Below are 25,405 nucleotides of genomic sequence, written 5' to 3'. Positions count from 1 at the left end.
ACTAAAAAATTCACACTTAGGAGAGTAAAGTTACCCTCTCTGGCTGGCCAAAAAAATGTCTTTATTCGATAATGGAATTAATAAAAAATAAGCTCAATATATGACATTTGAGTTCTTGATAGTACAAGATAAAGACTAACACAAGAACTCAAACACATTGAGACATCACTAAAACTTCTCAGAAGTTATCATTCTTTCAAGAGGTATGAAGAAACTAACAAGACAAGGAAGACTAATCAAGAGAGTTTCTCAATCAATTTGAGCTCTTTAGCAACTTCAAGCATACCACTCACTGGATCTTCCTTCTTATATCTTACACATCTCAACGCTAATCTAAGAAACGCTTTAACCTGAGACCGTCTCAAAACCAAATCATCATCCCCACCCAAATCATTCCATATCTCTTTATCAACAATCTCATCAAACTCACCTTTCTCCATTACCTCAGACACATGATCATTAAGCGACATAGGAGCCTCATCTGGTCCATTAAACACAGCAGCTCTTCCAGACAACAAAACCAACATCACAACACCAAAGCTATAAATATCCACTTTCTCAGTAACTTTCATTGTCCAGTAATAGTCCGGATCAACAAAACCAATCACACCTTTCACATCATCTTCTACATACAATTCCCCCTCTGGTATTGCAACACAGAACCAGAAATCAGAAAGCTTCGCCGTCCAATTCTCATCAATGAAAATGTTCGTCGGATTTATATTCCGATGGACTATAGTCTCTGGAAACGCCGTGTGAAGATAAGTCACAGAACTAGCTATCTCTTTAGCAATCTTCAATCTCACTTTCCATGGTAAAACCACTCCACTTGAGAGTCCTCCGTCTCTATTAAGCGGTCCGTGTTCTGTGTATTCACAGACTAAAGCTGGAAGATCAAACTCCAAACAACAACCTATAAGCTTTAAAGCGTTCTTGTGTCCACTCATCTGAGAGGATACAGAGATATCTCTATACGCTTCTGTGAAGCTTGAGAGATTTTGACTCGACCATTTCTTGATTGAAACTTGTCTTTCTTCGATTACGCCTTTGTACCATATGAAGTATCCCCAGCTGGAGATAATTCGGCTTTCGGAGAAATTGTCGGTAGCTTTAAGGATCTGATCGGAGGAGAAGCAACGAATCGGATTGGTTTTGCCGTCGAAGGAAGCGATTAGCTCCTCTAATAGAATCCCTCCGTTCTTCAAATCCCATCTTCTCTTCTTCTTATTGTTCTTGCTCATCTCTATTGGAGAAAGTTCGAAACTTTGGCTTTTGCAAAGAAGCAAACTTGATTTGTGATAGTCAACTACTGAGTGGTCAAATTCCGACAAATTAGATATTATAATCTTATCCATGTCGTTTTAGTTATTAAATATTGACCCAATACATTTATAATATACATTCTACTCCCATAATTAGATATTTCAATTTGATCCACATCTTCTTAAATATTACACATTGAGCAAATAAGTTAACTGTAGCTACTCTGCCCACCAGTTAGCCCTCTTCATACAAATGCACACAATAAACTTTGTAAAAGTTTCCTCTATGTCCATCTCTCAATCCTTTTTAGTTCCTTGGCAACTTCCATCATCTTTGGAACATCACCTCTATGACCAGTACATCTGAGTGAGAGCATAAGGACTGCTTTCATTCGTCGTATCTTGTGTTCTTCGGTTTCATCATCACCCATACTTTCCAACATTTTTGGATCCAACATGTCAAAGATTCTTCCCTCTTCCACAAATTTGGATATCCTATCTGAAATCCTTAGATTCATTACATTTTGTTTGTCTTCAAACTCTTCAAATAGACTCTCATCTTCACTGCAACAACAATCAACCACTCCGTACGTTCTTGTGAAAAAGTTTTGCAACAACACTCCAAAGCTAAAAACATCGGTATACTCGGTGATCAATCCGGTCGCCGCGTAGTTATACTCTAGATAATCTAATGTTCCTTCTACTCTATCAGCATGAACCTTAACAAATGTCTCTCCTTCTGGAATTGCGATACAAAGACAAAAGTCACTTAGCTTTGCTGTCCCATTGGAATCCACGAAAATGTTAAAAGGTTGTATATCCGTATGAATCATAGTTCTTGACAACGCGGTGTGAAGGTAAGAAACCGCAATCGCAATCTCTTTGGCAATCTTTATTCGCATTCTCCACGGTAACAACATTTCCGGGTTTGGAGTATTGAATGGTATACGTTCTGCATACTCGCAAACTAAGACCGGATGCTCAAACTCAAGACAACATCCTAACAATTTGAGGAAATTCTTGTGACCACTAACCATTGATGAGACCGCTATGTCACGACAGATCTTTTCTAATGTATCAGATTTGTAGTAGTTCCATGTGGCTCTTTTGATCAAAACAGGACGGTTTTGGAGTATACCTCTGTACATAAAGTTGAACCGAATCACGAGATTGCTCTCGCTGAAGTTATCGGTGGCTTGGAGGATTTCTTCAGCAGAGAAGGTTTTGATTGGATTGGATTTGCCATTGCAAAGCTCGATGAGATCTTCTAAGAGTACCTTCCCGTTCTCTTGGAACCATCTTTGCCGTTGATTTGCTTCTGAGTTCTTCTTCTTCGACTTCTTCCTCCAACAACTCATCTTCTGATCATTCATCAATACACAGATGGATCAGTATCAAAGCCTCTCCCCAAGAAGAAACTTTTTTTTCGTGAAAAGATTAGAATGGTTCAAAGGAAAGTGTATGATTTGATTATAACATTTGAGGTCAAAGAAACACAAATAAAAACATTAAAAAAAACGGCTGTCTTTTGGGTCCCAGAACAATATTTAAAACAGTTCGGTCAAACTTATAAAGGTCAAGACTTTTTTTTTTTTTTTTTTTTGTTTCTGTTTGATTCTTGAGTTGGCACTGAGATGCTGCGAGGAGAGGAATGAAGACAGACCAAAGATGATTCTAAGCTTAATCCTCCTATAAGCATATATATATTTGAAATTTTGGCTTGAATGCTTTCTTTTTATAACCGATTTCTATTTTTGGCGGCAAAAATGAAATTTCTATATTACGACATGGGTTTCAAAATTGCAGACTCTCTGCTTCAGATTCAACACTACATTGTTCTTGTTTTTGACTAAGAGGCAACTGCTTAACATAACATGTAAAAATTGCAAAAGCATTTTGCTTATTTAGTTTTAGACACTATACAAAGAAATTTGCTTTAGTAGTAGACTTTATTTGGGTCGGACTTAAGACACTTTGACAAAGTTGCGATTTGAGTTCAATTCACAACAAATGCAAACTCACAAACTCTCAATCTCTCTGAAGAACAACTCGATTCAGCTCAAAAGAAAGATGAAAATTCAGCAAGATCAATCAGCCAAAATAGATCCGGAAATTCACTAGAATACGTACGAGGTTACAGATACAAGATCTAGCTCTAAGCCTCTAACAATGAAGTATCTCTTTCAACTTTTCTGTTACAATTCACAAATCACAACTTACAAGAGCAATGACCGTTTTTGAAGGACAGAAGACCCTCTCCCACGGAAAGAAGGTTTCCTTTGCCTCTTCAATTCCGGTTCATCACCAAACCATTAAACCGGAAATCAGCTCTTCACAATCCTCTGATTAAACCAACCACAAAATTGAATCAGAAAAACCAATCAACCACAACAGTAAGAGAGACAAGTCCTACTCTCTGACCAAGTCAATTGCCGAACCTCACTCTCACTGTTCTAGAAGGTAGGAGTCTATCATTTCGTTCTGTGGAATTTTCAACGATGGGTTTTGTCTTCTGTATTCAAGCCGGGAAAAGGTGCTGTCTTTGTAATGCACCCAGAAAGTTTAAAGAGTGGATTTTCAGTTGAAGTTAGAAAAAATCAGATCTTTCGCCCAGGATTTTCGCTATTTGTTGAATGGAATCGATGGTGAAGAAATTGAAGCAAAATCTGAGAACTGGGTCCTGGAAAAAGAAGGAAAAAAGCATGAAGAAGGAAAGATGGTTCTTAGAGAATGGAAGTATCTTCTTAAAAGAGCTCATCGTTGATTGTAATGGTAAATCCATTCCTATACGTAGCTTTACTTCTTCCCAGATTCGTAAAGCCACCAAGAATTTCGATTTAAGCTGTTTTGTAGCTGAAGAAGGGTTCTACATATGGTACAAAGGTGTAATCGAAGATAGATCTTACATGATCAAGAGATTCTCTGAGTATAAAGTCACTGATTACAGAGTAAGTGAGGTTTATAAAGACATTGTCTTGTCTGCTCGTATGAGCAACCACAACAACTTTCTTAAACTACTAGGATGTTGTCTTGAGTTCCCTTTTCCTGTTCTTGTGTTTGAATTTGCTGAGCATGGAGTTTTGAATTACCGAGGAGGTATTACGGTTAACGGTGAAGAGTCTTTATTGCCTTTGAGTTTGAGGTTGAAGATTGGGAAGGAGATTGCAAATGCCTTGGCTTATCTTCACATGGCGTTTCCTAAGATCATCATATATAGAGATGTGAAGCCACTGCATGTTTTCTTGGACAATAATTGGACTGCAAAGTTGTCTGATTTATCTTTCTCAATATCGCTGGAAGAGGGAAAATCACAGATAGAAGCGGAAGACGTGCTGGGTACATATGGTTACCTTGATCCATTATACTTTGCAACTAGAATTGTGACAGAATATACGGATGTGTACAGCTTTGGAGTCTTTTTGATGGTTGTTATCACTGGTATATCGGTTTACTTCACCGGATCTGATGGGTATCCTGTAGGTATTCTTGGATATATGAAAGGCTTAGCTGAGAATGGGAAGCTCAATGAAATAGTATATCCTATGATAATGAAAGAGATGACAAGTGCTCAAAGATTGCAGGTGGAAGCATGCGTTTTACTTGCACTGAGATGCTGCGAGGAGAGGGTAGAAGACAGACCGAAGATGATTCAGGTAGCTAAAGAACTCAAGCGGATTGAACATCATGTTTTGAGATCCTAGCTAGAGATCAGCTCTACTCTTAGACTGTATAGCCAAGTTTCAAATTTATTACTTTTGAAAGTTTGGAACGCATATGATTGTGGACCTGAAGGATGCCAAAGAGTTTAAGGGGTTAGAAAGACTTGTGAAAGCCTCTATGTCCGACCCAAACAAAGTCTACTTTGTGTAGAGTTGTCTAAAAGCCTATGCTTATATATGGTCTTTCTCTGTTTTTCAGTTTTCTCTAGTATTTTTGTTGTTATGTATGGCTAGATTTCAGTTTGGCCCTGATGGCGTCATAATGAAACTGCAAAGCTCTGCATTATTAGTTTCAGAACTTACAAAGATGGTTTACAATGCCCAATATCACATCTACTTCCAGCTGAGTTTTCATGCAAGGTATATCATAGACATAACTTATCATGAAAACAAGAACCACTTTTACTTTTAACAGGAAAATGCATTAAGAATCCAAGCCAAATAGATACATAAATGCAGAAATACATATTGGTAATTGTAGAAGATGTTTCATTTTAGGCATTATAGGGCAAGCATAAATAGAAAAACACACTACATTCATGGAAGGTCAAATGTCAATGTTCAAGTTATATGTGTCTCCGAGTTTCTCTGAGTTATAGCTATATGTACAAATCTGAGTTCACACTACAGAAAGATTTTTTTTCTTTTCATTTTTGACTTCACAGTCCAAGAACAGAGAAGAGGTATTTAGCTAACACCTTTCAGTGATGTTTCAATCCGCTTGAGTTCCTTAGCTACTTGGATCATCTTCGGTCTGTCTTCGTCTCTTTCCTCACAGCATCTCAACGCAAGTACAACGCATGCTTCCACCTGTGATCTTTGACCATTTGTATTGTCTTTGAACATCATTCGATCAATTACTTTATCGAGCTTCCCATTCTCGTATAAGCCTTTCACATAGCCAGTAATACCTCTGTATTCCCCATCAAATCCAGCAGAGACAAGAGCTGGTCTAGCAGTGAGAACAACCATCTAAAAGACTCCAAAGCTGTACACGTCTGTATATTCCGTCACAAACTTCGTGGATGGATCCAGGTACCCTACTGTTCCCATTACTCTTTCAGTTTCAATTCTTGTTTTTCCCTCAGGAAGAGAGATTGGAAAACGATAAATTGGTCAGCATTGCGGTCCAGTTCTTATCCAAGAAAATCCTCACTGGCTTAACATCTCTGTGTATGATGATCTTCGGAAACGCCATCTGAAGATAAGTCAATGCATTTGCAAACTCCACGGCAGTAAAGTTTCCTCCCCATTAACCTTAATAGCTCCTCGATGGTTCATAACTCCAAGTTCTGCATCTTGAAACACAAGAATCATAAAAGGAAACTCGAGACAACATCCTAATAGCTTGAGAAAGTTGCTGCGATTGCTCATGCGGTCACACAAGACAATGTCATTGTAAATCTCTTTCACTCCATAGTCTGGAACTTGGCTTTATAGTACAATACCAGAGAGGATCTGTAGCTATGATCTCCGAAATAATGTCTCAATCTGCTTGAGTTCTTTAGCTATTTGGATCATCTTTGGTCTGTTTTCATCTCTCAGCTCGCAGCATCTCAGCGCCAACACCACACACGCTTCCACATGCACTTTTTGAGCACTTGTAATGTCTTCCATCACCTTAGGATCTATTACTCCATCAAGCTGCCCATTCTCATGAAAGCCTTTCACGTAGCTAGCAATATGTTTGTAGTCCCCATCAGAGCTAGTGGATGCAAGTGCTGGTTTACCAGTGAGAATAACCATCAAGAAGACTCCAAAGCTGTACACGTCGGTATATTCCGTCACCATTTTCGTGGTATAATATACTGGATCAAGGTACCCGATTGTTCCCTGAACACATTCAACTTCTATTCTTGATTTTCCCTCAGGGAGGTTTATAGAGATAGAGAAATCAGACAACTTTGGGGTCCAATTCTCGTCCAAGAAAACATTCCTTGGCTTAATGTGTCTATGTATGAGGATCTTGGGGAATGCCATGTGAAGATAAGTCACAGCATTTGCAATCTCCTTTCCAATCTTCAACCTTAAACTCAAAGGCAATATAACTTCCTCCCCATTGACTATAACACCTCCTCTGTGATTCAAAACTCCATGTTCTGCATATTCAAACACAAGAACCGGAAGACTAAACTCAAGACAGAATCCTATAAGTTTAAGAAAGTTGTTGTGGTTGCTCATCCGAGCAGACAAGACAATTTCGTTGTAAACCTCTGCTACTCTGTATTGAGTAACTTTATACTCAGAGAATCTCTTGATCATGTAAGATCTATCTTCTATGATACCTTTGTACCATACATAAAACCCCTCTGCGGTTACAAAACAACTGGAACCGAAGTTACTTGTAGCTTTCAAGATCTGGTCAGAAGAAAAGTTACGTATAGGAATGGATTTACCGTTACAATCAGCAATAAGTTCTTTCAAGAAGATGCTTCCGTTGTCTAAGAACCACTTTTCTTCCTGAATGTCTTTTTCCTTTTCCTTCCTTTTCTCTAACGATCCAGATCTCAGACTCTGCTTCAACTTCTTCACCATCGATTTCATCAAACAAATACTGTTGTTTCAGTTTTCCTCTTTGAACAAGAAAGACTTAATATCTGAATGCATACAAGATGTTGAGTTACTACTCTTCCCGATTTGAAATTTGGAAACAAATTCCAACCATTGACGTGTTTTGATAGGGACTCCTCACATCCCATACAAACTGTTATCCATCAGCCTGTCGTAGAAAACTTTTTGGTTAGGCTTATTTTGTGTTCCCACCTTATTATCTTTTGGATGGGCTTATATTGTTTTCCCACCTTATGAGCTTTTAGTTGGGCTTTATTTTTCTATAGGCCCAGAAACTTGACCCAAGACTTTTTATTGCTTCTTCCTTTCTTATGACACACCGTTTTCAACCGAGAGTCGTTTGGGATCAGAAAAGAAATGGCTTTTGACACTTCAGAAGCTTTTAGGTAAGAAAGGTGTCCTCTTTATTCATCTCGCCAACAAAAGGTTGATACTTTGGTAAAGGAACTAATGAAGAAGCAGTATCTGAAATCTGGATCTGGGACAAGGAAGGAAAAGGACAAGGCGAAGAGGTGGTTCTTGGATAACGGAAGCATCTTCTTAAGAGAACTTGTAGCTGATTGTAACGGTAAATCCATTCCTATTCGCAGTTTTTCTCCTGAGCAGATATTGAAAGCCACCAACAATTTCGATTCTAGCTGTTTTGTCTCGCAAGATGTATACTATAAATGGTATAGAGGTGAAATTGAAGATAGATCTTACATGATCAAGAGATTCTCAGAGGATGAGATTACAGGAAAACGACATAGAGTTAAAGAGGTTTACAACGACATTGTCTTGTCTGCTCGGATGAGTAATCACAGTAACTTTCTTCAACTTTTAGGATGTTGTCTCGAGTTTCCTTTTCCGGTTCTTGTGTTTGAATTTGCAGAACATGGAGCTATGAATCAGCGAGGAGGTGTTATAGTTAATGGTGAAGAATCTTTATTGCCGTGGAGTGTACGGTTGAAGATTGGGAAAGAGATTGCTAATGCGGTGACTTATCTTCACACGGCATTCCCTAAGATCATCATACATAGAGATGTTAAACCGATGCATGTTTTCTTGGACAAGAATTGGACCGCAAAGTTGTCTGATTTATCCTTCTCAATATCTCTACCTGAGGGAAAATCGAGAATAGAAGCTGAATGGGTTCTAGGAACATTTGGGTACATCGATCCATTATATCATAAGACGTGTTTTGTGACTGAATATACAGATGTCTACAGCTTTGGAATCTGTTTGCTGGTTATTATTACTGGTAAACCGGCTATCATGACTATTTCTGATGGAGATCTCCAAGGTATTCTTAGCTTAGTGAGAGAGTTATGTGAGAATGGGAAGCTTGATGAAGTGATAGATCCGAGGTTGATGAAAGATATCACAAGTGGTCAAAGGTTGCAAGTGGAAGCATGTGTGGTGCTGGCTTTGAGATGCTGTAAGGAGAGAGATGAAGACAGACCAAAGATGATCCAAGTAGCTAAAGAACTCAAGCAGATTGAAGCATCATTGAAAAATTCTAGCTAGAGATCCGCAAGGAACTTTTTGGATATTGAGATATCTTCGCGGAGTAGGCATCACAAGAACATGACTGAAGATAGGAGCATCTTTGGTGCCCAAAAGAAGAGGTATCAGTTGCTTGGACTATATAAATCTAAGTAAACAATTCTTGCATTGTGTAGCAAGGAAACTCAGATTCTTACATACAACATATTTAATAAAAGCTCGATCAAAAACAAGATACAGTGATTGCAATTTTCACTACTAAGCCTGTATAATAGATAGACCTGTTTCAAGTCGCATTAGAAAAGGTTGCATGGTCATATATGTTTCTCTATCTTCTTAAGCTCTTTTGCAACGTCTATCATGCGAGGCACGTTCTCTCCTGGTCTGAATCTTACACATCTAAAAGCAAGCTCAATGAACGCTTCCATTTGCAGTCTTGAATGCTTGGGAATGTCATCACTCGTGCTGTCCAATATCGACGGGTCTATGAGTTCAGTCAACAAACCTCGCTCCAGAAACTTCCCAACATAGACAGGCAATACAGGAAGATAAACAGCGACTTCTGAATTGTATTCAGACTTTCCTGTCAAAATAATTAGCATGATGATCCCAAGACTATAGATGTCGACATTCTCGGTGACCAAACCTGTATTAAAGTAATCAGGCTCGATATAGCTTGATGTCCTGCAAACCATGTCATTTACGCCAGTTTCACCCTCTGGAAGCACTATACTGAGGCTGAAAGAAGAGAGCTTAGCGGACCAATTCTCGTCAAGGAAAATATTTGCAAGCTTTAAATCCCTATGGATTATAGTCCTGGGGAATTCAGTATGAAGATACGCTACAGCATCTGCAATCTCCTTGGCGATTCTCAACCTTACATTCCAAGGGAATGACCGGACGCCTTCTTTTCCACATCTTATACAGTTTAGAGCTCCATGTTCTGGATATTCACACACGAGAACCGGACGAGGAAACTCTAGACAACACCCCAAGAGCTTGAGAACATTCTTATGGCTACTCATCAAAGATGAAACAGCAATGTCACGGTAAAAGTTGTCAGCGTCGAAAACAGAACAGTCTTGGAATTTCTTGATCAGTACGGGTCTGTTTTCAATCATGCCTTTGTACCACACGAATCTGTCTTCAGAGATTACGTAGTTCCAGTCAAAGTGATTTGTAGCTTGTAGGATTTGGTCGGAAGAAAACGTACGGATGGGATTGTATATACCTCCTGAAGTTGCAATGAGTTCTTCCAACAGTAAGCTCCCATTCTTCTGGAGATTGATCTCCTCTTCTTTCTTCTGCTTCTTCTTCTTTCTGAACAGACGCAACATCTCTAAACTCAGAAAAGAATATTGTCTTGTGAGTTGTGAAGAAAGGGACACAAGAAAGAAAGAGAGTCGGAGACGCAAGAACAAATCAAGTCAACGAGGTCACTTCAAAAGTCAACAACTTCTCCTTTTTTTTGGTCTAAGTCAACAACTTATGAAACATAATGTGAATCATAAGATTTTTCACTTGATGACATTTTGTAATGACTAATTTACAAATATGTTGAATATTTTTTTATAATCATTATTATAAGCTATAATATTTGTCCAATAACCAGTTTTGAAAATCAAGGGACCATCCACATTTCAAAAACCAGTAGTCAAAAATTAAAATGAACATAATCAAGAAGAGAAAATTTATTCTTGAATTACTTTCTCTGTTTTATTAATAAACAAGTGAAATGGAAATAAATAGGAAATGAATAAGATCACATAATGAGTTGTTATTACATAATGAAAGATAGCTTAGTGCAAGTAGTAGCTGAAGAGGGAGACAAGGGAAGCTCCAACCAAAGAGCCAAGAGCTGGCAACGCAGCCGAGGCGGCGGATGCAGGTCCTGGTGCCGGAGCTCCGACTTCCTCAGCAGCCATGACGGCGGTCATGGAGGCAGCAGCGAAAAGCACACCGCAAGCAATCTTCTTCATCTCCATTGTTTGAGACCTGAAAGGCTTTTCTTTTCTTCTTTTTATTTAGTTTTTGTGCTTTTTAAAGTTCTTGCAGGTCTGAGGAATATGGATGGTGTTGATCGGGAATTTATATGTGTGGAACTAGTGTTATTTTTAGTAATATTTACTTTGATTTACCTAAAAATAACTAAGTTTAAGGAACATTAGGAGGGTAACAAAACTTATGATGGTCAATAATAACTAATTCGCCGTTAAATTTAACTACAATCACGGTGAAAAGAGTTGCAACATGTGGCTTAGATTTATTTTAGCATTTCTGTTTGTATTTTCTTGTTACATGAACATGAGTTTTTCATATCACCATCCGGTTATCAGATTTCTTTTCATGACGTTTTTTCTTTTTCTTTTTCATCTAATCTTCGGGGACTTCAATATGAGAATAATATGAAAAGTTTCAGTTTGGGTTATTTTGGGTGTATATCAATATTACAATATCTAAGAAAAAGAAGATCCTTAAGACTCTTTTACTAATCTAAATTCACTAAACTTTACGTATAGAAGGAAACAACAGTAAGTGTCAGATAGATTTGTACATGGAACTATCACAATATATACAACATAAACTTGTCCTATAAATATTCACGATGAAACCGCCCAAAACCCTCAAGAAGCTGTTCCATTAGATCGTCGAGCCTCAAGTTCGTGCTCAGCGACCATAACACATGAGTCTGCTTCAAGCAATGGAACCGAACTGTTCATCTTCTCAACTATCTCAGCGGTCAAAGAATCGATCATACCTGTGGTACACTGTACATCAGGTGCAATCCCTACTTGATCAATTTCGTGTAAAGACGGAGACAAATACTTAGCCACCGTCACAAACAAAGCCGACCCATCGTTTAGCTCTGTTATGCTCTTGCAAAATCACAAAACATACAACAACAAAAAATTCATAAGATCAATATTAATAAATTTGTATTGTTTAAAGCTGATTAATGTACATACTTGAATTTTCCCTTTCCCAAATGTCCGGTTACCGACAAGTATAGCTCGACCATTATCGTGTAAAGCACCTGCCAAAATTTCACTTGCACTAGCACTTCCTTCATTCACCTGTTCATCATTTGATCGAAAAATAAATTTGGAGAGGTCTTATATACCAAACCGAACCAAACTAATTTCTACAACCGATAAAACAGAACTTAACCGAAATTTCATTGCGTTGATTGATCACCTAGTCAGCTTATATATAGGTACTTACAAGCACAACAAGTGGATCATGTGTCACAGCGTGTCCATTGATCATGTTGATCGGTGATGTAACCCCTTCTCGATCGATTGTATACACAAGAGTCTCATCTCCGTCAAGCCATAATTGTGCAACATCAAGACCAGCTCTAACCAGACCTCCCTGATATGGAATAGCCAAAAGCTAAGTTGTCGGAAAATGATCAAGAGACGATCATTCGCATTAAAAACAAAACCTGACATTTACCGGATTGTTCCTTAGGTCTAGAATGTATGACTGAACATCCTGATTCTCCATCTCGTGCACCGCATTTTCCATATCGGACGCTGCAGTCTATCAGAAAGTTCAAATCAGTGAAGTAGATATCATTTTGCCTATCTTCTTCTGTTTTTCGGTTTCACAAACACTAACCTGTGAAAACGCTGTGAGTTTGACATAACCTGTCTTCGCTAAACGTCCATCAGGTGTTGTATGTGGGATTATAGCACTGGATATTGGAGATAGCTTAATGTAATCTCGAGGTAACTTGACCTTTACATATATGAGAGACATTTATTTAGTAAGTAACCCGAACACATCTAACAGAAACAGCGGTAACTGTTACCTCTCTAATACCAGAATCTGTCCCTGATCCATTCACCTACAAGAAATGACAATAACTTAATTGGTTTTATCTCAACTATACAGGGTTTTCAACAAAGAGAATGTAGAGGTAACCGAATAGTACATTTTTAAGTTTTATGGTAACAAATGTTCCAACTCGGCCTCTCAGCTTCTGTGCTGCTGCTTCACTATCAACATCATCTAATTTCTCACCTAAAGTCTCATAAAGAAGAAACGGAGTTATAGCCAAATTTCAGCAATCTAGTTGGTAAAGATAAGGACCAATGTACCATTTATCTCGACTAACTCCTCGCCTTCATGTATACCAGCACGATCTGCCGGGCTACCTTCTACGCAAGACATAACAACCTACATTGGGCTCTACCATGAAACAAGATCTACATACTTCATGCTCAGAAAATGAACAAAAAGACCAAAGACCAAGCTTATTTGGGTTTCAAGATGTGTTTGATCACTAACCAGGTGACCTGTTCTTGGTTCTGAGTTTATGAAAAGGCCAACACCTTGGAGATTTCCATCGCTGCCAATTCTGAAACTTTGGTACTCCTGCAAGTCACAAGATGTGTCTTAACTCTTAATGCAGAACAACTTTCAAATCATGCCCAAAAACACTAAAGGGCACACTCATGTAGAATCAAAATTTGCAAGTACCTTTGGGGTAATGAGTCGAGTAAAGGGATCACCAAGCGTAGAGAGCATAGCTTTGAGCTTTCCATAAGCAGCATCTGCTGATCTTAGAGGAAACATTTCCACCATCGTCTGTTGCAACTTAAAATCCCAATCTGCAAAATCAATACACTTTCCTCAAGAGATAATCTACAAAATCCTCCCACAAATTCAAATCAAAATCTGAACATTGCCTTGATGATTAAAAGTTGGATCAACAAATGTTTCTCTAATCAAACCCCAAGCTTCCACAAGAGTTCTCTGTACTGTAGTAACCTTAACAAAACATCAAAATCCAAACTTTATTTCTCAGAGACGTTAAAAACAGAGAAACAGAGCTCAATGAAAAAACCTCGATCACCTCACGAGCACGTGAAACAGGGAAAGCGATCGTTAGAGACTCAGCTAGTGCCGGGGAATCACAAAAGATCGACAAAGAAACCGCTACTGAAACGGCTGCGGCTAAACCAAGCAATCTTCTTCCGATGGTACTGTTGTCAACTATCACACCATGGCTCTCTGAAACGGTCTTGGTCTCTGTATAGAACCCTAGACGCGAAGACGATGCAAGACAAGAACGTTTCTTATGACGCTTGAAGCTCGAAATCCGAAGAATCGGAGATGGAATCGAAAAGGGTTTCCGAGAATTCGGGAAGTGTAACAGAGGTAGATCATGATTTAGGGTTACAACTTTTTCCATTTGCAATCAGTATGAATCAATCAGTGAATTGAGTGAAAAAATCTGAATTTCCTTTTATCATCGCTAATCTAATGACGTGGTTAAAAAGTTTACGACATTTAAACTCAAATTATGGAAGATTCTGTAAGTGGGCCTACTTGAATCTTTGTGGCTTAGAGATTTTGCTGTTGCGTATCTCTAAACTAAACTAAGAACTGGAATATCTTACACGTGTTGTGACTTGTGACTGACGTTAACGTCAGTGTCTGAGGATGGACCGATCATAATCCGAGCCATGACTCCCATTGCTTTATGCGAGATTCTCTCGGTAGGATGAATTTCATTTTATGTTTGACGCATCGCATATAGTTAGCCTGACTAAGGCATCGATATCAAAAGAAGTAATGTCAGCTCTCATGAAGGTAAGAGTCAAAATCTGTTTTATCTGAATATGGGCTGGATTATTTACTTGTACAAATAGAATTATAAGGCCCAATTTACCATCAATTTGGGCCTTAGACTGGAACTTTCGGATCACACTTTTAGTTTTATGATGTATACTGAGATTTTTATGGGAACTCAATTTTGCACAAGGGGACATGACGAACTGTTATGTTGTTTGGTTTGTTTTGAAAGAACAAAATAGTTTTTAGAAGATTAACTAAACTTATGAATGAAATTATCACTGTTGTTAGCTAGATGATATTTCAAATGTTGCTTTGAATAATAAAATTACAATTTCCTCAGAATGTTTTCAAAGCTCTATATCAGTAAATATGAAATTATGAATTCAGAATCCACATGAATCAAAAATTTGTAACAACGAATATTTTGACAATATCTCGTAAACAATTATTGCAACTTCAAGTTTTAGCGTTATCGTGTGCTCAAGAAAACTTTCTATAAAAGGTAATACACAATTAATAACTTGTTTTTGGCATAGACATAGATGATCACCATCCAGTCCACCTTGACACGTGAATGAAATTAATTACAGTGTTGCATGTGCATGCATCGGGAAAAATAACTTATCGATTTTGGAACTGAAATTTAGGGTTTTGACTTTAGAGATGGAATGTTTAGAAGATGGACATACACTTCATCTCCAAATTGATTGCTTCTCCTTTGGAAGGAAATTTTTGTAAGTATGGGGTTCCTCATAATTCATAAACCCATCCCTCTCGTATTTTGTCTTTCACATTAGTCCCAACGTGAACGTACCCTTTGTTATGAGTTCCGAGACTAAATTCTTAATTAATGGTTTCATTATTACCAATATAAAAGTACTAGTAATATTCGTCAAACCACATGCACATATCTAGAGTCTAGAGATATACAATTGCTTATAGTTAGTAAAATACGGAAATTTTCATTATAGCTAACCTTGTGAGAAGTGCATCGATCGGTTGAAAGTAATTTCTTTATCTGTGATATTTTTTATATGGTATTGAGTTCAGTTGATAGAACGAACACTATTAGATTGCAAACCCACTTGATTATAGTAAAATATCTTTTTATACTAATATAAGGAGGATTATATTATACAAAATAGTTTTTGAAGTATCCAATCATACGATTTACCGAAAGATATAAACAAATGTAGCCAGTCGTATGTTTGTTTACATGTCCCTTAATACTATAATTAATTGAGTATTATCATTTTGTTTTCAAATACATAGAATCATAACTTTTAAAAAAACGAAAAAAACAGGTATTCCAAAACAAAAACAAAAAATCATTTACCTAATATAACACGCAGATATGGTAGTTTTTGGTTTTTATCTAAAATAGTCCTTATTAAAAACGACAAAAAAAAATTAGAAAATTAACCGAATACCCTTACAAAAAGAAATATGATCAAGTAGCTCTTCTTTTTTAAAAGAACAGTAATAAATTCATCTTTTAATTTTGGTTGGTTTTCTGAAAAGTAATTGAATAAAAAAGAAAACAAAGGAGGTATGGGAAAGGAGATAAAGACACATTTCACTTAAAGCACATTGTTGCAGACAAAAAGAGAGGGTTGAAAATAAAAGACAAGAAAAAAGAGGAAAAACAAAAACAAAAAAATTAAGTGAGAGAGGATAACAGAGCTGCTCTTATCAAAGTCCACTGTTCATAAAAGAAAAGAGTACCTGAATGAAAATACCTTCACTGACAATTTACTTATGTTATGTGGTCCATTTTGTTGTTGTTGTCAATATTGTAAATGGAAGTAAGATACTAAAATTATCATAACTAGTTAGTTGACCAACAAACCACTTGATGAAATTGATTGTGATCTTCCAATCAAAGCATCTAAACATTAAAGTGAAATAGATTTGTTAGGTCTCAATTGATGAGATTTTTTATACTGTCAAAACCATGAATATATGGATGTATACATACGATTTTAGTGGTAACTAATGTAAGAAAGGTTGCATGGGTAAAATTGGGAAATGGGGGAAAAGAGTGTGGGTATTTCTTTGGAGTTATGTTAACCTCAAAATAGAATCTCTCCTCAAAGTAATTGGAAAGACAAAAGTCGATGCCATGTCCAATCATATAAATAAATATTTTTCTCTAATATGAAAAAGCACCAATAAAATCATATTTGATTTTCTTCCACCTTTTCTGTTTCTATTTCTTTCTCCTGGTATCATCTGCCCCTCCGTTCTGTGATGGTCTCACGCTCTAGCTTCAGTGCTTCACACACAGATATGTATGGGTATGTGTGCATGTGTATAGATGCAACATATGAAAAAAAAATTCTATTCAAAATAAGTGTCACTGAGATTAGTATAAAAACCAAAAGAAAAAGTGACATTGAGATTAAACCATGCATATATAAATTTTGATTTACTTAAAATTCATCTGTAAATAAGATTTGGGATAATATACTGGATACAAACCCCATGTCACAAGAAATGGTGCTAATCTAGTATCATTTGATCTTCGTTTTACTAGATATCAATTCTCTATTATCATTGTATATTATATGAAAGCTTAATTATCATGAACACCCTTAATGAGGTTTAAAATTCAATATTGTTTGTTTTTGTTTAAGATTATTATTACTAAACAAAAACTTGACAGAAAAAGTTTTGTTTTCTTGAACTTTTATATTTCATTGGGATAATATTCGCTGGTGAAAGAAACCCAACACTACATACAACATGGAGAATCTACAAAGCATGATGATCAAATAGCTTTAACAGGAGTAGAAAAAATAAAGTTGATCAAATAAAGAATATGGACAAAAGAACACGCTCGGACAATGATCACGAGCTAACGAAACAACCTCATCTCTAACGATTATATAATATTATTATTTGTATCACAAGAAAGAAGAAGTTGTTTTAAGAATATTTACCATAATTACTTTGCCAAATGGATTGTATTATATTGTTTATAGCATCAGACGTTCAATTGCGCTCGATCGACTATGATAATTCAGGCGGACAGCTGGTTTGAATATAAGTTTATTTCAAGCTGATTCTCGTGTTAATTGTTAAGTTGAAATCCCAAAACGAAACGGTCCCAAATAAATGATTTAATTACGCATACAGTTACATTTTTGATTTTTTTAAAAAATAGGATAACAACTCAAACTAAAACAATCGTTTAAAATTTTTATCAAAAAATAAACTAAAACAATCATTAAAGTAGCTAGGTACATTTATAGACAAATTTTTTTTGTTTTTTTTTTTATAGACAATATTATCTTACAAAGTTTGCGAATGATGATTCTGTAAAAAAACAAAAAAAAAGAGTATGCGAATGAAACCTTTGGCGATAATTTGAATCTCAATGAACACTCTTCCCCTTCATTATTGTTTAAGAAATGATTAGAAGGCACATCATACCTACATATTGCCCTCTTACATGTCTTTGTTTTTTTTTACTTGTGATCTATAAAGAAATATTGTTTTCCATGCACTAATTTAAATGTTATATATATATATATATATATATATATATATACTCCTTAAACAATAATTTTAAATTGATATATATAATTATATATATATATATATATGCTGTTTATGTATGTTGTTTACACAAGTATTTCTTTAAATATGAAATTAGTTTATTCAATATATTTTTTTGTTTGCTCTTTTGAGGTACCCGTGATTAATCATGAGTCAAGCTCAATTTGGCCTCTTTCTCCCTTTATCTTTTGCATGTTGGGGCCTCCTTCAAACAAAGTTGTCGAAAATCATATATTGCTACATTAATCTTCTTTATGTGCTACTTAATCTTAATAATCAAATTTATACTTTTCTTTCATTTACGTTTTCGTTACATATTTACGTATATGTAATTATGTATTATATAGACAAAACAAATACGTCACACGGTCACAGGAAGATTTTTTCCATGATAAAAAAATACTACTAATGTAAACAGTTTACGTACGTGTGTGTCAACTAAAATAAATTAAATGTGGGAGATGGAGATTTGAGCCACGGCAGACAAAGCTGTCTCCTTCAGATCAGCCTTGGAATATGAACAGTAAAACTAAATAAATTAATTCAGTTAGTACTAGTAATTTACACATTTGCATATCTCGACATGAACATAGGAAATTGTAAAGTAATTAAAATTTCGTTTGACGGATTTAGAATATTGCTTCGGGATTTTAAAAAGCAGGAATTAAGGCCTTTTATTCAAGTTTTTTTCAGACAAGGAAAATTGTCTACGTGAAAATAACCAATGTATAAACTTTGGTTTTATAAATGCATTAGTTAATTTAACAGCATAGTTACGGAACAAAGTGAAGTCCAATGTTCGGATTCTTTCCGGCAACAGTAGGAAAATCCAAATATATGTTGCTCGGATTTTGAAAATGTCTTTTGCACACTCACAGAGAACAATTCAGTTTCGAGATTCGAAAACTTTTAACTAGTACTCCATTTTATATCAATAATTTTCCATTTATTTTTATGTTTCTTTGTGTGATCTATCTATCTTAATATATAAACATGTGCATGTAGACCTTTAACTGGATATATATATGTCTAAGCAAATTAGAATTCATTTGACCAAAAAATAATAGTGTTCATAACTAAGTTGTAAATTAAAAAAAATCAAAGTTTTAGCATGTTAACTTATATCATTCATTTATATAATTATATTAAACATAACTATTTCTCTTGCTTCTTTATCACTTTCCAATGTGATATAAACTGTTGGGACTTTTTAAATAGTTTAATCATAAAGCTATACATAGATTCCAAAAATATAAAGTGACAAAAGTTAATCTAGAAGGTTTTCTACCGTATTATAGAAAATGTCGATTTGAATGACTAGCTAAAACTTTTACTGCTTATATGTTATCTGTCAACGCATGACTTACATTTTACCGCATATAAAAGATGATCTAACATTCGATAGGAACCACTTAATACCATATACCAATATATATGTACATATTTATCGATCGGTAGAAATTTCTGGAGAGTGTTGGGAAAATGAGAGGGGTCAAAGGAAAGAAGAGAGGTAGGGAATAGGGATGGTCTATTTCTCCCAACAAAGGGGTAGGATATTGATTGGCAATAAATGTTGTCTGAATCCTACATAATTTAAAGATGTGCGTTCATAACTTTTCCAGATTTTCTACTGTTTAGTTTCAGCTTGTGACCAATGTTAAAACAACCCATACATTATTGTATGTATATCCATCTATAACAGAATTTTTTTTTGCACATTAATGTTATGTATATCCCTCCAATTACTGTATGTATTAAAATAAGGTAACTAACTGTTAGGGACACAACTAATCTAACATTTTAGATTAGGTTCAAATACATTTAAGAAATAAGATGAGTAAACTTGAATATGAAATGAATACAAAAGAGGCAAGCATGTGGGTTTTGATTGGAGGAGATGATGAAAGTTGTGTCATTTGTGTGAGAGTGTGTGTGTAGAGAGAGAGAGAGATGGTCAAAGGAAAAATGAGATGTCAAATCAAATAACAGTGAGTGAGAGAGAAAGATAGAGAGCAAAAAAAAAATAACTGTTGATACCATCAATCTTTGCTCCCAAACAACCCATCACACCCTTTGGGCTCCACTCTCTTCTCTTTTGTTTTTTTATCACCCTCCTTCACATTAGTTTGTGCTTCTTCACCCATTTATCATCATCTTCATGTACATACATACACGTGTATATACATGACTGCATGCATACGTATGCAGATATAGGAACCGAAGGAATATTCACTGTTTATGCATACCTTTATACGTGAACGAAAATTAGGTCAATATGACAATATCTAAATCGAGAGATAATTTTGGTTTCGAATTCTAAGATTAAAAAATAAAATGAAAGTGAATCTTATTTAGTTCAAGAGGTGTAATGTTCCTTCAACGAGCAAATTTGTCTCTCCACTAACAAAAAGGAGAAGAGGGGAAAAAAAGATAGCAAAAAGGGAGCATATTGAAAAGCTCTTTGCAGGAAGAAAAGCCTCTCTTTAACTGTAATCTTAGTATACAATCATATCCAAATTGGATCTTGAATTCTTCATTACCAACTAACTGACACAAAACAAAAACTGTAACTACAATAACAAGACAATCACTTGTAGTCCGGTAATTTTGTTTTCTTATATATATAATATATAGTAAAAATAAAGAAATCTTTTTGACAGGCTTCATCAGGTTAACAAATGCAATATTCATTTGGTGCTTATTAATCGGAAAGTTAATTAGTATGAACATCACTACATATATATAGGACAATTTTTTCATGAGAACGAAACCAACAAAACATTTTATTGAAGAAACAGTATAATATATATTATAATTGCCTTTTATATTTAAAATTTGAGTATTACACCCCATAAAATAATTAAGAAAAAATATAAAAATTAACACAGATGTTTTGAAAAGAAAAAAAACGCAATATACTTTAAACGTTTCATTTCAAGTACTTGTAACCATTCAAAAACACAAGGTATTACGCAAACGATACAAACAAAAACTGAAGTGTTTCAACTGTTGATTATGTATTAGATCAAGCAACATATACATAAACTAAAAAAAGAAAGAGAAACGGACGAGAGTAGCTTTTAAACTAATTGCTATGAATTGGTAGATATGACAATAACTAGCATCGGCATTTTGATTTGTTTTCTCACATTCGGATGAGTTCGTGAGAATCAAGAATTGTTCAGTTGAATGATATTTTTTGGTAAATTATGTACTAAAGATTTGAATTATTTTAATTTAATTTTACATGCGTTGATAAAATATAAACCAAAACACATCTATAATTATTTATGTATTGTTATATTCTCAAAACATATGGGATGCGTATCATCATCACATTATGTATAATTTGGTATTCGATCTTCCTAATAAAGTTCTGCACTTGAGTACGTAGCAATATTCTCTAGTGTCCATTCTCTCATTATTTTCCATGATGTCACTAGACAATTAAGTATCACAAGTATTCTTATAAAATAAAACCAACGATAACTCCACCAGAAAACAAATATCTGTTGGAATAAAAAAAAAACTAGAATCTATTATTACTCAAATTGAAATTTGGAAATATTCATTTTGATCTAGAATATGGTATATTAAGAGAAAATTCTTATGCATGAATGTATAGCATCTACTTTTCTTGTCTTTTAGTATCCTAACAAACATAATTTAAACATTTATAAGTTATGTCCTTCGAATTAACGAAAGGTGAAGCTAATGACAAAATAATATACAAATAGAAATAAACCGTTGGGAACCTCATTGGTTAGACTGCTACATTGTCTTGCAATAAATTTAACTAGGAAGCTAAAGATACAATTTAAAATTTTCCAAGTGCTCTTGATTCATTTTTTTCCTATGATCAATTAGATGATATAGCTTTTAGTTTGAAAAGCCCTACCTCCATCAAAACTTGGTCCATAGATTTAGGTTTCTTATAATTAATATATATACCGAATTACTTAGTACTTATAGTAATATATATAAGCTATTTAGACTGCATTGACTCATGATCATTGTCTAATTGTTCTACCTCAGAGGCAGGCTCATCTTCTTCATCAAACCCATCAATTCCGTAGGCTCCATGACCATTCCCAAAAGCCTTGATGTGATCTTTGAGAGATCTCTTGTGCTTGAAATCAGATCCACATATGCAATACCAAAGTTTGCCACAATTCTTCTCATGTGTTCTCCAGTCCCCTCGGACTGCGAAAGCCTTTCCACATTTCCTACACATGAAAGGTTTGATCCCATGTTTTCTCTTGTAATGTGTTTGAAGGGTTCTGAAGTCTTTGAGAGGCTTTGCCCTTGGATGGTCAATGTTGTTGCGACAGCCTGGGGCGCAGCAATAGCACGGAAGCCTTAGCATTCCTGTTGGTTGTGTTCCCCTTAGAGATTCAGGTCCTTTTCTGTATTGTGATCCATGTCCCCACATATGCATCTGTAAACAAAATCATGCATGTATATATGATCATCATGTAGGGTTTGGATAACTTATAGTATATGTTCGAAAAGTTCTAAAAGTGTGAGTCTTGAAACTTTAGCTTATGATATGTGCATTAGCAGTTTTAATAACATGTGTCTTCTATAAGATGTAATGATTACTCTAGCCAGCATACATAGATTATCAATGTTATGATGATTATTCTAACCAGCAGACGCAACTTAATTAGCAGATCAACCTTGAAGCATATGTAAAAAGACAATAAGATGTCAAACAAATGCTGAAATGTAATCAAAATTATAGAAACGAATTTCATAAAAAAAAAAAATATATATATATATATAATAATAATAATAATAATAATAATAAGATATGTCAATGCATGCTTAGGTTAACAAATTAACTAAGCAAAACTTAAAAAGAAAAAGATGCTTAGTTTATGTTCAGTACAAAATCTTATCAAGCTCATATATGTAGCAAACAAATGAAGCCTTATATGTATCTATGTATATTAATTGAAATATGGGTCTGTGAAATCGTATCAGTACTGTTATTTTACACGTTAGACATTTGAAGACTCTCATACAAAAAAAGGGTGACACACTTGCCAATATTGTAGTGAAAAGCAGCAAACCACAGAGACTCTGAAAGTACTAAAGACATAAAGAACATTTACTGTCTTGTTAAATCTCAGTCTCAGACTTCACAGTCTCAAGTCTCTCGGTTCTTTGTAATGCAATGATTTATTCATGCATCAGTGAGCAAAGACACGTCCTCTGATTGATTTGAAAACAGTATGTATTTATATATATTTATTTACCGATTTAAGGTGAAAACGTTTTTGTTTTTTTTCGAGGAAATTTAGTGAGCAAACCTATTTTCTTTGGTTTTTACCTTTTGGGTTTACTCGGAATAATGAAGGGAAAAAAGAAGTCGATTTACATGGAAAAGAAAACGAAATTCTTCAAAAAGTAATGCGTATTGAGATATGTTAAAGATTTAGATTAATGAGAGTGTGATTAATTAAGAACCTGCATGTTATTGTATCTGTTGAAGGTTTTGAAGCAAACAGGACATGAGAACTGAGTAGGGCCAATGAGAATCTGAGAAGGTGTAGGGATCCAATATTGACCCTTGTTGAGTCTGCTGATTCTACAGCCGCCGTCTCCGCCGACTGAATCTTCATCGTCATCTTCTCCTCCTCCGACAGCTCCGTGGCTGTACTCATGGTCGAGGTCTTTCTTGTGATTCATGTCCTCGTGATGATGAGTGGTCCTCGAGGAAGAGGAAGAAGAAGACATCATGAGCAAAGAGGCCATCTCTTGAGCACTAGGGCTTGGAAGGCCTATGTGAAGAGCAACGGTGACGTCATGGTCATCGTCATCGAGGTTATGATGATCATCTTGATGGTGATGATCGTAGTCGACATCCATGGAGGTTGAAGGTGGTTCTTGAATAAGGTGGTCATGGTTGTGATGGTGGTCTTGTTGTTTGTTGGCGGGGCTGAGGCTGAGGAGAGGGAGGGCTTCTCGGAGAGGAGGAGAAGGAGGAGGAGTTGGTGGCGGCGGTGGACGGCGGAGGTCTCCGGATTGAGGGAAGAAGAAGAAGGAAGAGGGAGGAGTAACAGGAGGAAGAGGATGAGGAGAGGGGTTAGTGGAGGAATTAGGGTAATGGTGAAAAGGATTAGACTTGAACCAGTCTGTGAAGAAATTGGAATAAGGATCAGTCATGGTGAAGAGAGAGAGAGAGGAAGAGAAAGGAATAGTTTTAAGACTTGTGGGATTATCTTTATACAAGAGACATAGATGGGAGATGAAGATGGAGATGGAGAGATTGTGATGGGATGGGAGAGAGAGAGAGCTTTTTTTTTGGGTTGCAAAGAGAGATTTTCTTTGGGTGCAAGAGAAAAAGAGAGAGAAAGATTATTAATTATGGACTGAAAACTAAAAACTGACTTTAACGAAAAAAAAAAAAAAAAGGAACTAAAGAAGCAGGTCAAATACGAATGTGTATTAGTCTACGCAAAGTAATTATTTCATTCAGATATGTAGGTCCTTATTCTTTATAAAAAAAATAAAACGATGGTTAAGAAATAACCAGTGCGGTTAAGACTGTTTACGATGTTTTGAAGATAACATTTATAGATTAGGCAGTAAGCATTAGAAATTCAGATAGTAGATTTTTTTTTTTTATTGGTGATTTGTTTTTGTTAAGAATATAGAATTAAAATAATTTTTTAATCAATTTAAAAGGTTTTCAAAATCTTATAAGTTGTTATAATTATAAACTACAAATCACGTTCTTTAATTTTCTTACTATTATAAGATGTCTTAATTTTCGGACGACATCATAGTCTCATAATTCGTGTGACTGAGAGTTTCTACGTATGATCATGGTAAGTAAACACAGCGTCTGAACCTGCACATCAGAACTATATAACATATTACTTCATTGTATTTTTAAAAACCGTACAAAGATCTAACTTTGGATCCTTATTCAATTTGTGTATCTCTTATACCTGGATCTTATAAGGAAAAAGAATGCAAAACCATTGAATGATGTGAATAATTGTTGTTCGTATGTTCAAGTCTGAATTCACTTAGTTTATTGTCAGACTATGGTCGTTGAAAAAGAGAGAGTAAAACTATGCTTGAATATGACGATTTTTTCATGGTGATTGTTTTACTAATTAAACGAATTAAAGTAAATCTACAAAAGGGGCTCTAATTATATGTATTATCTAATTTGATTAACATTATCAGATTACGTAAGGCTTAATA

General features: G+C 35.4%; 9 protein-coding genes, 1 long non-coding RNA gene and 1 other non-coding gene across 15 annotated transcripts; 3 read left to right on the top strand and 8 right to left on the bottom strand.

Moving 5' to 3' along the window:
* Window positions 1–2: 2 nt before the first annotated feature.
* AT3G57750 (Protein kinase superfamily protein) lies at window positions 3–1,328 on the bottom strand. 2 transcript variants are annotated; one of them, NM_001035801.1, is made up of 2 exons: window positions 165–1,312; window positions 47–114 (listed from the first exon to the last, which is right to left on the bottom strand). In NM_001035801.1, exon 1 carries the CDS (start codon window positions 1,239–1,241, stop codon window positions 237–239), a length of 1,005 nt encoding a protein of 334 aa, NP_001030878.1. In that variant the 5' UTR covers window positions 1,242–1,312; the 3' UTR covers window positions 47–114; window positions 165–236. The 2 variants fall into 2 exon arrangements, with proteins under 2 accessions (NP_567053.1, NP_001030878.1); NM_115635.4 differs by having other exon boundaries at window positions 3–1,328.
* AT3G57740 (Protein kinase superfamily protein) lies at window positions 1,319–2,790 on the bottom strand (the record flags this gene model as incomplete). Of its 2 annotated transcripts, none has more annotated exons than NM_001339884.1 (1): window positions 1,319–2,790. In NM_001339884.1, one exon carries the CDS (start codon window positions 2,633–2,635, stop codon window positions 1,547–1,549), a length of 1,089 nt encoding a protein of 362 aa, NP_001325830.1. In that variant the 3' UTR covers window positions 1,319–1,546. The 2 variants fall into 2 exon arrangements, with proteins under 2 accessions (NP_001325830.1, NP_191333.1); NM_115634.2 differs by having other exon boundaries at window positions 1,515–2,620.
* Window positions 2,791–3,652: 862 nt separating this feature from the next.
* On the bottom strand, window positions 3,653–7,721 carry AT3G57720 (Protein kinase superfamily protein). Its single transcript, NM_115632.3, has one exon. It carries the CDS (start codon window positions 7,523–7,525, stop codon window positions 6,446–6,448), a length of 1,080 nt encoding a protein of 359 aa, NP_191331.2. The 5' UTR covers window positions 7,526–7,721; the 3' UTR covers window positions 3,653–6,445.
* On the top strand, window positions 3,677–5,437 carry AT3G57730 (Protein kinase superfamily protein). Its single transcript, NM_115633.4, has one exon. The coding sequence runs from the start codon at window positions 3,896–3,898 to the stop codon at window positions 4,961–4,963; it is 1,068 nt and encodes a 355-aa protein (NP_191332.2). The 5' UTR covers window positions 3,677–3,895; the 3' UTR covers window positions 4,964–5,437.
* A 170-nt stretch (window positions 7,722–7,891) lies between the features above and the next one.
* On the top strand, window positions 7,892–10,615 carry AT3G57710 (Protein kinase superfamily protein). Its single transcript, NM_115631.3, has one exon. It carries the CDS (start codon window positions 8,003–8,005, stop codon window positions 9,056–9,058), a length of 1,056 nt encoding a protein of 351 aa, NP_191330.1. The 5' UTR covers window positions 7,892–8,002; the 3' UTR covers window positions 9,059–10,615.
* On the bottom strand, window positions 7,988–8,170 carry AT3G08975. The gene has a single exon (NR_141499.1).
* AT3G57700 (Protein kinase superfamily protein) lies at window positions 9,352–10,374 on the bottom strand (the record flags this gene model as incomplete). Its single annotated transcript, NM_115630.1, has 1 exon — window positions 9,352–10,374. One exon carries the CDS (start codon window positions 10,372–10,374, stop codon window positions 9,352–9,354), a length of 1,023 nt encoding a protein of 340 aa, NP_191329.1.
* A 70-nt stretch (window positions 10,616–10,685) lies between the features above and the next one.
* AGP23 (arabinogalactan protein 23) lies at window positions 10,686–11,145 on the bottom strand. The gene has a single exon (NM_115629.4). The coding sequence runs from the start codon at window positions 11,020–11,022 to the stop codon at window positions 10,837–10,839; it is 186 nt and encodes a 61-aa protein (NP_191328.1). The 5' UTR covers window positions 11,023–11,145; the 3' UTR covers window positions 10,686–10,836.
* Window positions 11,146–11,483: 338 nt separating this feature from the next.
* AT3G57680 (Peptidase S41 family protein) lies at window positions 11,484–14,643 on the bottom strand (the record flags this gene model as incomplete). Of its 3 annotated transcripts, NM_115628.5 has the most annotated exons (12): window positions 13,899–14,643; window positions 13,732–13,813; window positions 13,523–13,653; window positions 13,331–13,417; window positions 13,141–13,219; window positions 12,975–13,063; window positions 12,852–12,887; window positions 12,659–12,778; window positions 12,494–12,580; window positions 12,260–12,409; window positions 12,004–12,111; window positions 11,484–11,913 (listed from the first exon to the last, which is right to left on the bottom strand). In NM_115628.5, exons 1-12 carry the CDS (start codon window positions 14,235–14,237, stop codon window positions 11,662–11,664), a joined length of 1,560 nt encoding a protein of 519 aa, NP_191327.4. In that variant the 5' UTR covers window positions 14,238–14,643. The 3 variants fall into 3 exon arrangements, with proteins under 3 accessions (NP_191327.4, NP_001326999.1, NP_001327000.1); NM_001339882.1 differs by having other exon boundaries at window positions 13,523–13,813; NM_001339883.1 differs by lacking the exons at window positions 13,732–13,813; window positions 13,899–14,643 and having other exon boundaries at window positions 11,662–11,913; window positions 13,523–13,692.
* Window positions 14,644–19,962: 5,319 nt separating this feature from the next.
* Window positions 19,963–20,425, top strand: AT3G08965. The gene has a single exon (NR_141498.1). It is a non-coding gene; the product is annotated as an other RNA (long non-coding RNA).
* Window positions 20,426–21,699: 1,274 nt separating this feature from the next.
* On the bottom strand, window positions 21,700–24,534 carry NTT (C2H2-type zinc finger family protein). The gene is made up of 2 exons (NM_115627.4): window positions 23,657–24,534; window positions 21,700–22,622 (listed from the first exon to the last, which is right to left on the bottom strand). Exons 1-2 carry the CDS (start codon window positions 24,353–24,355, stop codon window positions 22,170–22,172), a joined length of 1,152 nt encoding a protein of 383 aa, NP_191326.1. The 5' UTR covers window positions 24,356–24,534; the 3' UTR covers window positions 21,700–22,169.
* Window positions 24,535–25,405: the final 871 nt, after the last annotated feature.

This window comes from Arabidopsis thaliana, chromosome 3 (genome assembly GCF_000001735.4).
Source record: "Arabidopsis thaliana chromosome 3, partial sequence".
Taxonomy (NCBI): Eukaryota; Viridiplantae; Streptophyta; class Magnoliopsida; order Brassicales; family Brassicaceae; genus Arabidopsis; species Arabidopsis thaliana.
This window is presented reverse-complemented; position numbering and strand designations above follow the sequence as displayed.